General features: G+C 39.9%; 1 protein-coding gene across 4 annotated transcripts in view; it reads left to right on the top strand.

Annotated features, from left to right (window-relative positions):
* The window catches only part of NSD3 (nuclear receptor binding SET domain protein 3), a 48,158-nt gene that overhangs the window by 10,723 nt on the left and 19,949 nt on the right, over nucleotides 1-17,486 (top strand). For all 4 annotated transcript variants that reach the window (XM_042801349.1, XM_042801348.1, XM_042801350.1 and 1 more), the window contains exons 3-14: nucleotides 2,549-2,617; nucleotides 3,074-3,233; nucleotides 3,679-3,833; nucleotides 4,645-5,148; nucleotides 5,922-6,048; nucleotides 9,946-10,046; nucleotides 12,497-12,542; nucleotides 13,132-13,262; nucleotides 13,799-13,927; nucleotides 14,595-14,721; nucleotides 15,125-15,322; nucleotides 15,931-16,101. In XM_042801349.1, coding sequence (XP_042657283.1) covers nucleotides 2,549-2,617; nucleotides 3,074-3,233; nucleotides 3,679-3,833; nucleotides 4,645-5,148; nucleotides 5,922-6,048; nucleotides 9,946-10,046; nucleotides 12,497-12,542; nucleotides 13,132-13,262; nucleotides 13,799-13,927; nucleotides 14,595-14,721; nucleotides 15,125-15,322; nucleotides 15,931-16,101 — 1,918 coding nt within the window. The remainder of the gene's footprint in view (nucleotides 1-2,548; nucleotides 2,618-3,073; nucleotides 3,234-3,678; nucleotides 3,834-4,644; nucleotides 5,149-5,921; nucleotides 6,049-9,945; nucleotides 10,047-12,496; nucleotides 12,543-13,131; nucleotides 13,263-13,798; nucleotides 13,928-14,594; nucleotides 14,722-15,124; nucleotides 15,323-15,930; nucleotides 16,102-17,486) is intronic.

Genomic DNA, 17,486 nt, shown 5'->3' with positions numbered 1-17,486 from the left:
AAGTGGACCTTTGCCAGAAATCTGGTTGGTGATGTATCAAGATTTTCTACTATATCCGGTTACCACAGTTGGCTCTAGTGAAGATGTTAATAAACGCTGTAATCCAAACTCGAAACGGACCGTCCAGCTGGGACGGGCGGGCTGGTGGCCGGGGGGGAGCCTCCCCGCGGGGAGGGCCGGGGGCCTGTTCTGGCCCTCAGCGCTCCGCTGTGTGCCTCTGCTGCTCCTGTGGTGGTCGTCTGCCTGTCCTTCGTTTAAATCGTGCGCTTATCCCTCAATGTCACGGAAACCAAACCTCAGTGAGTTTGGATTTTTCAGAGTTCAGCAGAAGACGCAGTCTTTTATCCAGGCTCTGTGGCCTTTTCTCTAGACTTCTGTCACCTCTGTCACCCCCACGTCAGGCTGTCAGTTTTGCTTTACCATTTTGGCCTCCCTCTTACCAGGGACTGCAGTTCTACTCTTGAAGTTTCAGCTGTGCCTGTTCCTCTGTTTGACTGGTGTTACCTGGTTATCATGAGAACGTAATCTTCTGCCTTACCCAGCATGCTGCCTTTCCCAGATTGAACTAAAACCTTGCCTCTCGTTTCAAGTTCCTAGTTATGTGTGTCATCCAGAATTCACCAGAAATCTTGGTCTTGCTTTTGTCCTCCTTGTAGCTTCCATTTCCCTTTCAAAAGGTGTTGTTGCAATAAAATTTTTCATGTTACTCACCCTTGTTTCAGACAGCAGATCACACTGACGTGAACAGGATTTTGTGCTAGTGGTTTTCTTTACGAATTATCCAGTGCAGTCTCAGTTTCATCCTCCCACCGTTTGCCTTTCCACTGCACAATTTCATCTTCATGTACGTTCACCACAGACACTGTCGTCATCTTTAGTATTAATGGTATGAGACTTGTAACTTTGGATCATCTTAATAGGAACAAACAAAACTTCTGGTACAGCTGCGGTTGTTTTACACTTTTCTGCTCAGCATGGATATTGGAAAGTGAGGTGATCTGCAGTTGTTGCCTCATTCTGACACTGATCTCTGTGGAAACCCACTGACTGTGTGGGTATGTTCTTACCCGAAAGGTTGATTTGAAATGAAAATGTTATGAACACAACGTTGAACTTTGAACTCTGAATACTTGTTTTAAGAATAAGCTACTCTGCTGGTTAGTTGTGTTCTGTGAGGAGCTAGAGGTTTACAGTCTGTCATCAGCCTGGCTCTCCTGGCAGAGAGGAAGTTTCCACTTACTCACTGTAGCAAAAGAAAGGCAGGAGTCATTGCTGTGCTTTGTGCTGTACCAGGGACAAATGATTTCTGCCCAGCAAATACTAATATGATTTGTCATGATGGTTTTCTACAGACTGCCCTAAATGAGATACTGGCTTTCATTGTTCTAGATGATGTTTACATGTGTGTTTCCTAGTTTCCCTGAGCTGAAGCACGCAGTATTGACTAACATAGAATCACAGAACCATTTAGGTTGGAAAAGACTTTTAAGATCATTGAGCCCAACCGTTAGCCCAACACTGCCAAGTCCACCACTAAGCCATGTTCCTGAGTGCCACGTCTACACGTCTTTTAAAGACCTCCAGGGATGGTGACTCCACCACTTCCCCGGGCAGCCCGTTCCAATGCTTGATAACCCTTTTGGTGAAGAAATTTTTCCTGATATCCAATCTAAGCCTCCCCTGGTGCAACTTGAGGCCTTCATTTTAAATGAACCAGGTATAATTTGGGTTAACAGCATTATTAGTTTCTCACTGCATGTGTCTTGACTCCTCTTTTTGCTGCTCTCTGAGTCCTTTGACTACTGACTGCTCCTCTACTGTAGTAAAAGCAAACATCTGGTCTCTGTCTCATTAGATAGTTCATGGCCCACCTCTTCTCAGCTGCTGTGTCATCACACTTCCTATCATGGCCACTCCACCGGTGGCGTGAGCTTCTGTTCTGTGGTGATCCCTCTGCTGTCAAAACCTTTTCCTGTCCTGCTCTGCCAGAATAGACTGCACGTGTGCCTCACATAGGCACCGTAGGCTTCATGTTGTTGACTTTTGGTCCTCCAAATTAATTGGTCAACTATATGCAATTTAACATCAAGTTTACAATTTTCACATTGTATATTTAATACGATTTTTGTAATGTAGTTTTTGCAAATAACCGATATACAATGAGACTTATCACGTTACTATGGATATCCTTCATATGTTCTTTTCTGTTTCTTTGAAGTTTTGTATTAAGTGGAAAATTATTTGGTTTTACTGTCCCTGGGTACATGTTCTTCTATCACCTGTTACAAGATAACACTGCTGTATATAGGTGTGATGGTAATGTAAATAGTGTAGGGAGAAAATGTATTTTTTGATTGTGATGCTACTATGTTTTGAATTGGGCATAAAGAGTCATCATATTCATATTTTCTGGGTTCATGGTTGCCTTTCTCTCTGTGAATTACTTTTTCTCCCTGGTTTCATTATTGGCTATTTTTTGTTTTACTGTCCCCTTACCTTGTTTGTGTTTGTTTTTCCTTTTTTCTCTTCATTGTTACCCATTTCCTAGAGACCAAATGAGAGGCTTAGCATGCTATCAGAAAGACCGAGAGAAGATACAGTGTTGGAGGATACCCCGGTTAGTACATACACTAATTAACACTTTAAGAACTTCTAGCGTGTTACTATTTTTGAACTAATTATTACCTGGATTCTTTAATTTGTCAGATAAATCAATTGCCATTTATTTGAAACTCTTACTAATCACTACTGCATCAAAACATCTCTCCTTGCACTGTATTTGTTGCTTTATTTTATCCCAAGAGCAACATTCTTAACTTACGAAGTAGAACTTTTTTTGGGGTGGGGAGAGGGTTTGCTGTTGTGTGTCTTGGTTTGTCAGTGACTGTCTTGTGTAAAGCTTAGCTGTATGTAACTCCTTTCTGTAATGTTTCTAAGAAACGGTTCTCTCGTGTTAGATTACCAAACCTCAGGCATACCCGAGAGAAAAATAACAAGTCCTTGTGGATAGTGTGTGCATCTCTAAGTGTGCTAAATTATCTTCTGTGGCTTTAAGCTTACTTTTTCTTTGTAGGTTCAGCAGTTCTTGCCTTCTCTTCCAACGCAAGTCACCCATGACATCAAGTTTCAGGTTGGCGATCTGGTTTGGTCCAAGGTGGGAACATACCCATGGTGGCCTTGCATGGTTTCATGTGATCCACAGCTTGATGTTCATACCAAAATTAATACAAGAGGTAAGGGAGGAAGATCTTTGCCAGAGTATATCAGATGTCTGTAGTTGTTCCTTTATTGAAAATACCTCGTCTTTGAACATGCTTTGCAGGACGAGTTCTGCTTGTGTGTATGCTAAACAAGACTATTCCTGAAATGTATAAAACTAGTACCTATTAAATTACCTCTGCAGATGAGCCTGTACATACTAGGCTTGTGCACAGATACTCCCACTTTTCTCAAGTCAGTGTATTTAGGAGAGGACACTGATAAGCATGGGAGTGTTCAGGGTGGGCAGGGTATGCTTACCTTCCATCTTAAACTGTTCTAAATCTAGGCCCGCCTTATTTCTTAATTTTAGCTAGATACTTCCACCTGCAGGAATTGAGTGATGTGGAGGAGGATAGAGTAAGCTAAACCAGCAAAGCAATGTTGATAAAACTGCTGACTAGAATTTTTCATTTTCAGGTGCCCGTGAATACCATGTTCAGTTTTTTAGCAACCAGCCAGAGAGGGCGTGGGTGCACGAGAAGCGGGTTCGAGAGTACAAAGGACACAAACAGTATGAGCAATTATTGGCTGAGGCTGCTAAGCAAGCCAGCAACCACTCTGAGAAACAGAAGGTATGATGAACACTAATTGTGTAGAGAGTTATCTACGGAGCCTGTGTAAGTGAAACTCTCCCTGGGCAGTTCTGAAACTGTAATACTTTACCCTGTAAAGGGTTGTCTGCATTTCAGGGCAAAGGTGTTTTTCACAAAAGTAACAAAAATGTTTCCATGCTCTGACTTCCATGTGAAAAGGCTGATAGCTGAAGCTACTTTGTCGGCTTGTCGTGATGGTAGGCCTCCTGGGCACTGGAGATAATTTTACATCTGTATTAAAGTATTCAATAAAAACAGTGCCTGTGTGTTCACTATTAACATGTTTGTTGGAAAATACAGTTTTTAAATGACACTATTCCAGCCTGTGCTACTAGCGGATATGTTCTTTTCCATTGTTCTGTTGGAAGGGAAGTGTTTCCTACAGGAATTACATACTCTATACATGGACTACTTCAGTCAGTATTTATGCTAATCAGAATATTAATGTGGAAGAAAAAGAGTGTTTATAGAAAAATAAGTAGGATTTTAAAAGTAGATAAATTGGGATTAATTCTGTGTCTCATAACAGAATTATGGGCTTGAATAGTGCCTGTTCTTGTCTTCAGTGAAGTTGTAATCAGGGCAGACACTTTCAATTGTGATGGTCATATGATCCAGCTCAAGTGTCTGCTTGTACTCTGAGCAGGGGATTCACTGTCCAATACCCTGTAAATGGAGAGCAAGCTTAAATTTGCTGCCTGAGAGACTTAAAGAACCTCAGGGTTGCATTTTAAGTGCTATAGGGGGCAAAATCTTCAGTGTAATTAGCTGCCTGTCTTTGTTCCCTAAGATTCGCAAACCAAGGCCGCAAAGGGAGCGTGCTCAGTGGGATATTGGTATTGCCCATGCTGAGAAAGCGTTGAAAATGACTCGGGAAGAAAGGATAGAACAATACACCTTCATTTATATAGACAAAGAGCCAGAGGAGGTTCTGTCAAAAGCCAAAAAGACTGCTGCTTCTAAATCAGAGACTAAGAAGAACCGGCGACCGAAGCCAGCGTTGAACACCCAGGCAGAACATGCCAACGTGGTAGCAGCATCGCCTTCAAACGCTGAGGTGCGAAGGCAGAGCCAACGGAGGCAGTCAAGTGTGGAAGAAGAGGAGCCACCTCCTGTGAAAATTGCATGGAAAACTGCTGCAGCTAGAAAATCCTTACCGGCTTCAATAACCATGCACAACTTGGATCTTCAGAAATGTAACATGTCTCCAGTTGTTAAAATTGAACAGGTTTTTGCCCTTCAGAATGCTGCAGGGGATGGGAAACTCATCGATCAGTTTGTTTATTCCACTAAGGTATGTACTTGGTGCAGTGTCTCCTCTTGTTCATAAATTATCCCAAGTCTGTCTTACTGTGGACCTTAAACTTGTGTTTCACAGTACATGTTCCTTTCATTGGAGAGATTAGATCTAACAAAAGACAGATGTGGCAACAGAACCTTTTAGTGCACTGAACTCTTCATTTCAGTGCATCCAAAAGTCTCTGGCAGTAACCGTTTTGACTGGTGGCAGAGGAGCTTCCTACAGATGGTCATGGTTTTGCTCGTAACATGTTCAAACTATTAAAACTGTTTAATTCCAGCTTCCTAACAGAAATAATCCAGAAATTCTCTGTAAATCTTAAAGTCAATGGATTTGTGGGAAACGGATGAGATGACAAAACTGTTAATAATGTATTAAAAAGTAATAACTACATTTTGTGTAACAGACTTTTAAAATGAGTTCTGCCTCCTAGCTTCCTTCAGGTGCACAGCAGCTTCTCACAGTCAGTGTAAGAAAAAGGTTTAGGACTATTTCTCTGCCTCCTTCTCCTGCCTCTCTACTTATAGAGAAGGTAATGTTTAGAAAAGTCACTGGAATTTTTTTTTTCCTTATGTGTAAGGGGAGATTGAGAGGGATGGAAAGTTCTGCAGGGAAGTAGAGTAGTAGTAGATATCATGTGTACCTGTTGCATTGAAGAGCATTGAATGTTTTTATTCTGATATTTAGAAGTAGATCGATATGCCTGTTACCAGCAATACACATATAAATACGTTAAGACAATCTTTTCTCTTTTTTTTCTGCTTAAGGGAGTTGGTAACAAAGCAGAAATAAGCGTCAAAGGACAAGAGAAACTTAATTCTTCATCAAATCAGAGAAATGAAAAAGCAGCAGTGCAAAATGTGTCCTCTCCTGAAACAACTTCTGGGTCAACAGGTAGGTAAAATTGCAGAATCCTTGTCTGAACTCTAGCGACATGGCATTTAAATTCAAGTATCAAACCCAACATTTTACCATTAATTAAAAACTATGATTTATGTCTTTCTGTTTACATAATAGTTGTAAGAAGCATGGCTAATATAATGCATGCTGAGCCCAGGTGCTTGAGGAACACAGGATGTCTTTGGGATTAGCTGATTTGGCCTCTGAACTTTTAGCGTCTGTAACTTACAGTATCTAAGTCAATATATTAGAAGGATGGATGCCTTGTGGAGAGCAGATGGCAAGTTGTTTTAAAGACACCATAGTGGATGTGTGTTAGCAGAGTATTGTAATGGCTTTTGGCACCAAATGTAAAATACAACAGCAGGGATCAAAGGGAGAGAGTCTGGAAGTGGCATAGTTCAGTAAGGAGTAGCTCTGAATCGGGATGGGTGCTTTCCTAGACTTTGTTGTTGAGTTCTTGCATGACCTTTGTAAAGGATAGTGATTTTCCTTAAAGTGCTTCAACTAACTCCATCAGCAAAATGAGATAATGCTTGCCACCTTGCAGGCATTTTAGGGGCCCCATCATAAAGCTCTAAGTTTCAAAGTATCATGTCTGAGGGAGAAGAACCACTGAAGCAAATAATGGAGCTTGACATTGAAAAGGGAAACCCTGGAACAAGCTATTTGAAGTTTGGTTTCTAGTACAGTAGTAGAGAAGAATGGGAAAGATAAATGGGTTAAGTGCTTTCTAGACTTGGAACAGAAAAACATTTTTTTCATGTTTCGATTTTTGAAAAATAGTTAATGGGAAGTCTATCAAAGGGATTGAGCTTTTCCCCACCAGCAGAAATTTGTCTGAAGTATGTCCTTTCATCATCCTCAAGAGGAGATGGACACCCTTTGGTGAAAGGATGGAGGTTCCTGGAAAGAGACAGCTTTGAGTCATCCTAAGCCAAGAGTTTTTCAAGTTCCTCCAGTCCTTACAGCGACTTCTGTTTTTCAACCACAGATTTTGTACAGGCCACATAAAATCCACAATAATTCTTACATGTTTGCTACTGTGCTTGTAATCATATCCTTGGTATAGTTTCAAACATACTTAGTTTTGCACTGGGTGTGTAAAAGTAAATTCTGAGTTGCAGCAGAACACCTTGATTTTCTCTCGCAGTATGATGTACAAATGCTCATGGTATGGAAGTAGAAAAAGATGGAAGACTTATTGCAGTATGCATGTTAAAAAAAAAAAAAAAAGCCCTTCCTCTTGAGAAAAAAATCTTACAGTGTTGCCAAGCGTCACTTCTGCTTTAACTATCTGTCTATTTGGTTATTTCTCCTTTTCCAAATATAAAATGAGATTCCGGGTAAAAAACCTCAATGGTCAACATACACGAGATCACTGTCCTCTGCAAACATGCTTCAGTTTCTGTACTTGTGTAGTTTTTAGGGAGGCTTATTTTCATATGCACTGTTTCACGGACTGTATTTGGAGACTTATAATACAGGCCGAGTACTGCAGATACTCTGGTGTGAGTGGGGTTTCCTCTGCTGTTGTCAACAGTGGTTCTTCTTTCCAGTTTAGTTGCTGTAGCTACTTCAGTTTTTTCAAACAGTTGCTACTTTAATTGCCGTGCAGCAGGAGAGCTGATCTCTGTTTTGTTTCTCTCACCTGGGAACTAAAGGCTTCACCTTCACAATGGCTCTTCAGACGTAGGGGGGTGAGAATTCTGAGCCTCTCTTTTTTCATTTTCTTAGGTTTTTTGGATACGTAAAACTCCACCTGATAACACCCTATAGAGTGCATGAGCTTTACTTCAGTATACACTCCAAACAGTCACTTTCAAAGCCATTTCCAAAGTCCAGACAGTTATTGGTCCCCTCTCATGGAACATAACTGCGAAGTCCTTTTTTCAAATTTAAGGTCACCGGAACTTCAGAATACCTTTACGGTAAAGTATTTTACAGAATGACTCTGGGAGTCCTTATTAATAACCTGCAGTTAGTTATGCAGAATTCCATAATGCCGGGAAAATAATTCTGTAACTTGAAATCTGATAAGGAGAGAACAACTATGAGAATTCGTAGTGCCTCTGGTCTCCACATACAGCTGAAACAGGATTAACCTGACCTGACCTGGCCAGTAGTGAGGTAGATTGCTGGTCTGAAATCTGTCCTGAAACTCTGGATCAAAATATGCATGAAGACGGGATAGGAGCATTGTGGAGGTGATGCACTGGATCCTTGGAGAGCGGGAAGAGGAAAAAGTGCCTGTTGCGTTGATCAATATTGCTTTCAGCCAATGTTAGATGGCTCTGATACAGGGCTTGCATCTTATTTCCTTTTCTACAGTGGGGCAACACAGGGAGAAAATACATTGTTGATTAAATTAACTGTTTGGTCACACTTGCTCAAATTTGCTTTAAGTTGCTTCAGAGAATTCTGACTGAATACAAAGGTGACAAAAGGTGGCACTTAGCTTTAGTGTTGAGACCATTGTAGTTGTGTGTCTGTCTCAAAGGATGTGGTCACTGGAACCAAAAGTTACACGGGTGCTAACATGAAGGATGTTGAGCTGAGTTATTAATTTCTGAATTACTAATAACTCATTGCTATTATTAATTAGTTAATATGCTGTAAAACTTTTTTCCCCTTGAAGAAATACAGTTACTGTAAAACAACAACATTTCAACCAGAAAGTTCAGTTACTGAAATATTCCTGAGCCATGCAACCTTGCTAAACATGCTCATCTGATTAATCAAGGTGAATTTTTTTTTTTTTTCTGGAGTCCTGTTGAAAGGCTTTCTCTCAGTGTCTGATCAAAGCCTGCCTATCTCTCCAGGTATTTTGTCTCCTACCGAGAAGACGCAGGTTTACAACTTCTAACAATATACTTATCTGGCACAGTAAGCTAATTGCTGGTCCCAAGAGTTTGCGTTTTTGCTTGGAAGAATACAAAGTATTTTACATTTGTACTGTCTTTAGGTGAGACACACAAAACTGAAAAATAAGAATAATGCTTCACAACAGATAATTGTAAATCTTCAAAGTCCAGTTTTCTGTCAGTACTGTTCTAAGTCTAAAAGTTGCACATGGTTTTAAGTGTTGTACATGTTTCTCAATATGGCCTTTTTGGCGGTACTGTAGCGTAGAAAGGTCTTCTGATTTTGCCAGCCTTAGTTGTCAAAAAAAACCAGTAGCGCCTACTTCATCTCTTGAAATGTCATAATAACCTTCATTAATCTGAGTTTGTTTCCCATGGTGATATTTTAAAAAACTTGGTTTTCACATTCATTACTTATAATATACAATGATCACTGCTTCTGTTTGTGCTGAGTTTTTCTTCACCTCTTGAAATCTTTAGCTGAGCGTTCAGATTTCCTATTGATGGCACGTGTTACAGCGTGGTTCCTAAGTTTTTGTGTCAGCCAGTTCTGATAGAAGGCTGTGCCCTTGCAGAGCAGGGGCACAAAACTGGTGGTTTTAGTGAAAACTTGGAAGCTGTGTTTTGTGTCTTAAATTTCTAGCCTGTTTTAGTTCAAGAAGTTGATTGTGGATGCCTTCCCATAAACACCAAAGATGGACTGTTCGGTTAAATTAACCAAAGCGAAGACTGTGCTTGAGGTGTGTTATGAAAATCTGTTTGCCCTAAATTGGATTCCAGCTTTTTGTTTCGCTCTGTTACTGGTGTCTTTTTCTGAAGCTGATCTCTCTGTCTGTGGAATCAGAATGTGTTGTCTGCAACCACAGCACCAGTTGGCAAATAGCTTGGAACTGAATTTAAAAATAAAACATTCAAAAGAGGAAAAAGTCTTGGTTTCATTACTTTATCTGTTGATTTGGTGTTGTACATCTTGCTGTACCTCAGAAATACAAGGAATCGTATAATGGAAACCTTTTTCCTTCCTCAGGTTCTGTAGAAAAGAAGCAACAGAGAAGATCGATTCGAACCCGCTCAGAGTCTGAGAAATCCACTGAAGTTGTGCCAAAGAAGAAGATCAAAAAGGAGCAGGTTGGCTTCCTCCATGTAGAGAGTTAAAATATATTGTATTCATAAATGTTGTGGCTTATATTGGTGCCTTTTTATTTTTCTCCATTTTTTCCCCATCGGGTTTCGTTTTGGACTATCCTCCATGAAATCCCCTTGTCAATACCATTGCTGTGACTCTGCTACTGGCATCTTCACAGTATCAGTCAGGCTATGGAAGTGGGAACTCAATGATGCAAGACTCCTAATGAACCTGCCATGTTTACTTTGAGATTCTGTTATGGGCAAAATGATTTTGTTTCAGTAATTTCTATTTGATGGAATTGCCACCAGGTTCCTTCCTTTTGCTCTTGATTTAGCTGCTGGTTTGTATTGAGGTTTTGTTTTTCAAATGAAGTTAGACTGATTAATCTGACCACTTTTGAAAATGGACTTTAAGAATGATTTAATTTACAGATGAATAGTCAGACTTTTATGTTGGCAGACATCAGCAAAACAGATCTTCTGAGATACTTTTTTTTTCTTTTTTTTTTTCCTTAAGTAGATCTAACATGTACAGGGCATTCCTTTAATCTGGATGTCAGACAGACAAATGTTGTTGCTTTAAAAAAAATTATAAAAAATTCTGCGTGGAAAAGAGTAGGAAAGTTCAGTGGATGGACATTAATATTAAAAACTGAATACACTTTTTTAACAAGTTTGTCAAAGTTGTTGGTTCTTTTCCTTACATGGTTGATTTTCCCTCTTCAAGGGCCTCTCCACTCGAAACCTGAGAATTTTATATAAAAAGTTTCATAGTATAGCTTTTACCAGTGAGAGTTTTTAAAAAAGGGACAGTCAGGCTAAAGATTTATATGGGAAGGGGAAAAAATGTTTTTATCTCTTATTTTAATTTATTCTTTGCCCTTTATGCTTTCTTTTGCACTTAATTCACTTCAGAGATTGAAAGTGGACCCAGTTGCTTTTTTTTTTTCCCCCCCCCCATATTTTTCTTTCAATGCCATAGCATTTACATCTGTGTTCAGCAGAAGAATGCTCTAACTCTAGGAAGTTTCTCCCTGAAACTTTAAAGCAACTTAAATGTTGGGCGTAAGATACCTGACGTAGTCCCTTAAGTCTCTTGTCCTGAGGTGTTGTCGCCTCCCTATTTTGAAATGAGTTATTTTATGTTTGTAAATGTTTCTTAATTTAACAAAGGTATAAGAACCAACAATATGAACTTCATGGATCCCAGTTAGCTTTGCTTGCTTATATTATCTGGCTAACTAAGACTATGAACATGAAAGTGCTTTTCTCAGGAAAAGTGTATGACTAAAAATTAAACAGAGATGCACTGTAATGCGCATAACCTTGAATGTATTAAGTTATATTAAAAAAAAAAAAATCTTACTAACTTCTTACAATTATGCAACAATATTTGTTACCCAAAGTCAAGTTTTCTTGCAACTGATTCCCAAATTAGTCTGCAACAACTTGGTATAAAATTATAACTGGAACGAGTACAATTAATGGGAAAAACAAAATGTTAATGCTACTGTTACAGTGACTAGTGGAGAAATAAAAGTGATTGTTTAGATTTTATATTTGTATTACGAAATGTATCCTATACAAATCCTTCTATTGTATGTTTTTACCTATTGTACAACAAAATAAAATATTTTTTAAAAAAATTATAGAATAATCCTTAAATATTTACTAAATGTGTTTCTACATGCATATGTAACCACATCGTAAAGAAATAACCTGTAATTCTTAAACTTAAAACCAGGATTTTAGGCAGCAACTTCCTCCTTTATTTATTACGCAGTCGCCAAATTCTCACGTGTTACACGTACGTTGGCAGAACAGTTTCTAAACTTCCCCTCCTCCTGTAGGATCGAGCACCTGAAGCGCTTTTGCCAGGTTGTAAACTTGTCTGCTTAAGTGTATCCTGACATTGAGTTTCCAGCTGCATAGAGCCCTGCAAGGCCGCGCGGAGCCCACCGCGCCCTGGCCGGGCGCCTTGCAGCGCTCTATGCAGAGAGGAGGGCTGTCCCCAGGAGCTCCAGAGCGCACGCTGGGGGGAAGCGCCTTAAGCGGCGATGCATTCAGGGTCTCACTAACCCGAGGTCATGCCTGTGAAGGGGAGCTTGTGCTTACACAGGTGTGGGGTTTTACAAAAGCATCAGGGTTGGCTGCCAAAACGAACCCCGCTCCCGCCTGCTGGACACCGATAAAGCTTTCCTGTCATCTTCATGCCCAGAGGGGGTGATTGAAAGGACCTTGCTAGTGAATGTATGGCTGCCTTGTCTCCTGGCCTTCAGCGTAGGCAGCTAGGATTAAATCCAACAGGACAAGAAGGCTCGCACTGAGGAGGGGATGACAGACTACATCTGAGTTCAGAGATGCTAATCGCTTAAACTTAAATGTTTTCTTTTTAGTACTAGGGAGAAAAATTCCTCTGGTTTTAACTATGGGTTTTCCTATTCAAACAGGTTGAAATGGTTCCACTGACAGCAGTGAAGACAGGATTGCAGAAAGGTGAGTTACATATGAAAATAAACTCTATTAAAACTTCCTGGCTTGTCACGCGTCGGCCGTGGGTTTCGTTCTGTGTAAAATGCAGAGGCCTTAATGCTTTCTGGTGGTGAACGTGAGAGATGCTGATCGTAATTTTTCCTGTGAGGGTTTTCTAGGGGGTTTTTTTGTTGTTGTTCATTTGGTTGTGCACTGCTAGTTGGAAAGATAGTGTTTGTTGCTGTGCTGTAAGCACATAATGTAAGGCCTCCTTCTGGACATTTCTTTTTTAAAAAAAAAAGTCTTTGCTTAGCCTTATTTTAAAGATGACCGATGAAGTGGTAATCTAAGGGTTTATCCTCTGTTATAGACGGTTTAGTAGCTTCTGTCACTATGTCAGCATGTTTGGAAGTTTGTCAAAAGGTCTTCCTATGTGCTTTTCAGTTAATTAGCTTTTCAGGGAGAATTAAACTAGTATCAGAATTGCAAACTGAAGATTAAGGCTAGTGAATAAACTACAGTTTCAGACTATCTCTCGTATTTCTTCCTTTATTAATTTTAAGCAAAAAGTTGAGAACATATATTAAAACTAATTTTAGTATGTTGTGTTAAGGTGCCAGCGAGATTTCAGATTCTTGTAAACCTTTAAAGAAAAGGAGTCGTGCCTCAACTGATGTAGAACTGACTAGCTCAGCTTACAGAGATACGTCTGACTCTGATTCAAGAGGACTTAATGATTTACAGGTAAAGGCATATTGTTTACTCTGCCAGTAGAGTAGGCTTTTCCGTTGCATGTTGCTAAATGTGTGACCAGTGTATTTTCTACAAACTTAATGTCTTTTATTGTCTAAAAAATAAAACCTAGACTTTTGTTTCCTAATCCCCTCTGTTGTATTGATGCAAAAAAAGATACAGTACTTCTTTACAGCTTTTCCTATTTCTGTCTGGCAAATATTTGTTTAGAACGCTGACTCACTTTGCTCTTTGGAAGGTTGTTAGATGATTTGGGAATTGGGGGACGCTGCTGTATCTTGGTGTAAAACTGAGAGGTGTCTGGAAAAAGTAAGATATCTTTATGGTTTTTTGCGTGTACAGGTAAAAGGTATGTCAAGAAGGCAGCACTTCTGTCTTTTTAATGAAGCTCAGCAACTTTTGAGGACCTTTGTATTTCTTGACATATTGAATGATCTTTTAATCAGTGGTGACAAATATTTTTTCACAATGTAGCTGTCCTTTGGAAGTGTCTTGTTTGAGCGCCTTGGATTTTTCATTTTTTGTAGGGTAGTTTTGGAAAACGTTCAGACAGCCCGTCAGCTACTGCCGATGCTGATGCTTCTGATGTGCAGTCGGTAGATTCTAGCTTATCCAGGAGAGGAACTGGAACAAGTAAAAAAGACACTGTTTGTCAGGTAAGTTATGGTACTGTACAGAAATTAATACTAAAGATGTATTGTCCATTTCTGGTAGTTTATGCTGACATAGTTTTCAAATTGCACTACTTCGTTTTAACCATGTCTCATAATTGGACATCTCATAAAACAGGAAGGCTTTTATGAGTTTTTATGGTCTGGAAATGATTCATGATCTCTCCTGCATGCTAGAAAGCTCAAAAGCTAGAAAGTGGTATCTAATCCATGCCTGCTAGCATTAGTAGAAAAAGTACATGCCATTTCCTGCTCCGCTGCATGATTCCAGGTGGCCTTTCAGAATAGGGCAGAGTGAGAATTCTCCAGTATTTTGGAGAGAAAATCCTGGAATCTTCTGGCCAGTTTCCTGGTCGATAATAAGGGCACAGGCTGCTTTTGCTGCTCAGGTGGATGAGAAGGCGAGGAGTCCAGACGGATCCTGTAGTGCCTCTCCTGCCTGTCCCGGCGCGCGCTGTTAGGAGAGGAAGGTGCAGAACGTGCTGGGGTTCTCTGCAGCCCCGAGACTTACCGGGTCTGCCCGGGGGATGTAGGCGGGTTCTCCTGCCTTAGCTTGGCTCTGAAGAGATTTCAGCCAGTTTCTATTCTCTGTGTTTGTATCTAAGCATGTCAGGTACCCTTTGTTCTCTGACTAGCTGTCTGCTTGTTTAAGATCTGCGAGAGCTCTGGCGAGTCTCTGGTGTCCTGTGAGGGCGAGTGTTGCAGCGTCTTTCACATGGAGTGTCTTGGCGTGAAGTCAGTGCCCGAGGAGAAGTTCATCTGCACAGAGTGTAAAAATGGTGAGTGTGTTCCTGTGTCTGAGAAATGGGGAGGGGTTTCCCAGTTTGCTAAGGAGCCATGTTCTGGTCAGAGCAAATGAGATGGTAAGTTGCTAGGTTTTGGGAGTGGGTTTGGGTTATTCCATTCTGAACCTCTGAGCCCAGATTCACATTTTCTGCTTAGCAAATATGTGGTAAGAAAAAAAAAAAAAGTAGTAAGTTACTTAGGGTTTTACTCCGAATAAGAGACTTCTACTCAGTTACATAGTTATTGTGGATCATTGTAACCAGTTTACCTGTTTGAAGGGAAGGAGCCTGTGTTGCTCAAACCAGTGTAACTGTTTGATTCAGAATTTTTTTTTAACATCTGTATCTCAAAGAATTGGCCGTTACAGTTGGGCTTCCTTATTCCTTCTTTTACAAGGAGAACATACGTGCTTTTCATGCAAACTTCCTGGCAGAGATGTGAAGCGCTGTTCCGTCAACACGTGCGGTAAATTTTACCACGAGGCCTGTGTTCGCAAGTTTGCCACTGCTCTGTTCGAGTCGCGAGGGTTTCGCTGCCCGCAGCATTGCTGTACTGCCTGCTCAATGGATAAGGATATTCATAAAGCAAGCAAAGGTAAGAACAGAGCTGGCTTTGAACAGCAGGAGGAAACGCAAACGCATCCTCCCAGTACCAGTGACTGTAACTCTACCCTGTGTAATGCAGCGTGCGGCAAGGAACAAGGGTTTCCTTCGGGATGTGGTCGTTAACTGGAGTCTGTTGTGGGTGGGAAAACAGCTTAGCGGCCCGGGACTGCTGCTGAGGTATACCTGGATCCACAGCACTTCAGGCATCTTTTGTTGCCGGGTTTAATGGAAGCTGAGGTTTAGTACTGCAAGGGCAAGGAATGTTTCTGGTTTTGTTTTCTTAAGACAGTTGGTAGTGGCCTTTAGAACAGTTATTTTTCAAGAAAAAAAGAATTCTTTTAGAAATCAACCAAAATATTTAATCAAAACAAGTAGACTATAGAATGATGGAAACCATGTATTTTTTCTTAAGAGAGTTTTAAAGTGAAAGCTAGAAGTTAACTTTTATGAAACTATTTTTTATAAGATATAGATGTTCCTTTTCAATCTAGTACTCCGATTGGAATAAAAATCAGCCTTGCATCTGTCTTTGGTGTCTTCTACCATATCCTGACTGCAGGGTGACACGGTGCATTTTTCTGCATTTATATTAAACAGGTCGCATGGTGAGATGTTTCAGATGTCCCATTGCCTATCACTCAGGAGATGGCTGTATTGCTGCAGGAAGCTTGTTTGTGTCATCCCACATTCTCATCTGTAGTAACCATTCCAAAAGGAATCACTCCTCATCAGCTGTAAATGTAGGCTTTTGTTTCGTTTGTGCAAGAGGTGAGCACACTTGTTTTTTCCCCTGTTTTATAGTTCTATGGTCAATTGTGCAGTTTAGTGATAAATTAATGTATTTCATAAAGAACTCCTCCCTTAGGGCTCTCTGGGATTTAAATGCTGCCTGTGAATTTATTTTTTTTTTGGTCAACAGTTCTCATAAGACTTCCACTTGCTATTTTGGTCCGTAATATTTGATACTCAGAAACAGCAGTAGGTACTCAGAAGGCTTACTTGTTTTGCCAGTAGGAAAAAGTGGATGCCAAGCCCCCAGTTCCAGCCATTGCAAGCTGAGAATGGATGCTGTGATATTATTCACTGTCTATTAAGCAGAAGGGGGTTCTTTCAAAACTCACAAACTTGTAACTCTTTACATTTGTAAGGCTAAAGGGTAGGATTTACTCATGAACTAGAAAAATTCATTTTAATTTATAACTACCATCACATATGAGAACTTTGGAAAAAAAAAAAAAAAAAAAAGCATTTGCAATACTGTATAAACAGGTTTCACCCTGGGATTTTCCATATACCAAAGTTCTCTTTTTTTTTTTTTTTTGTCCTTTTTTTTTCTTTTTTTTTCCCACTTGTTACTTTTATGGCTCTGAAGTCACTAGTCTTCTGCCAGCTAGCAGGTTGCAGAGTTCCGGTGTATCCGTTGCTTTAGTCTCATAATGCAAAAATGTCATTATTCTCTCAGATTGGTGGAAGTGACATGGTTAGGTGTTTGTATAATATGTATCTTCTACAGTATTTCAGAAATTTATGTTGGATGTATTCTTTTTGGCACCTTTGAAGTCACTGGTAAGGAAGTGAAAATTAGATGAACCCTGAAGTTACTGGTTTTCACTTGTGTTCGTTCAGTTGGAGGTTCAGTATGGGGAAGATTGTCTTGAATTTGCAAAAGCAGAGTAGTAATTAAAGATCTTTGACTAGGAAGGGAAAGATGGTGCCAGAATAATTTCCTTTCTACTTCTCTTCTTTCTTCCCATTTTTCAATTTCAAGTGATTTAGAAGCCATTACAAAGGATCAAGTTTAAAATAAAATATAAAAAAAAAAATCCAGAAGCTTAGAAACAGTAAGTTTTAGAATGAGCTTTAGAAGAACTCCTCTGGATGTGTAAAAAGATGTTTACAACATGGTTCAGTGTTTCTCCTTATGTGGGCTTATTTGAACAATGTGGGGTCACCCCAAAACAGGATATGCATGATGTGAGTCACATCAGCATTGCATAAATGTACATGTGCAAATTTGACATTGTCTATGTCTATATGCTCTTTTATTTAGGTCTTTAGGTAGCCTTATATATGTTTTGTGTTTAATTTTTGTTGGTAGTATGATTACCTGTACAAATGCGCAGTCTGAACAACAAAACCAAGCCAGTTGCCAC

Source organism: Tyto alba, unplaced genomic scaffold (genome assembly GCF_018691265.1).
Source record: "Tyto alba isolate M040663 unplaced genomic scaffold, T.alba_DEE_v4.0 Super-Scaffold_34, whole genome shotgun sequence".
NCBI classification, from domain to species: Eukaryota; Metazoa; Chordata; class Aves; order Strigiformes; family Tytonidae; genus Tyto; species Tyto alba.
Note: the sequence above shows the minus strand (reverse complement) of the source record. Positions and strands in the feature narration are given on the sequence as shown.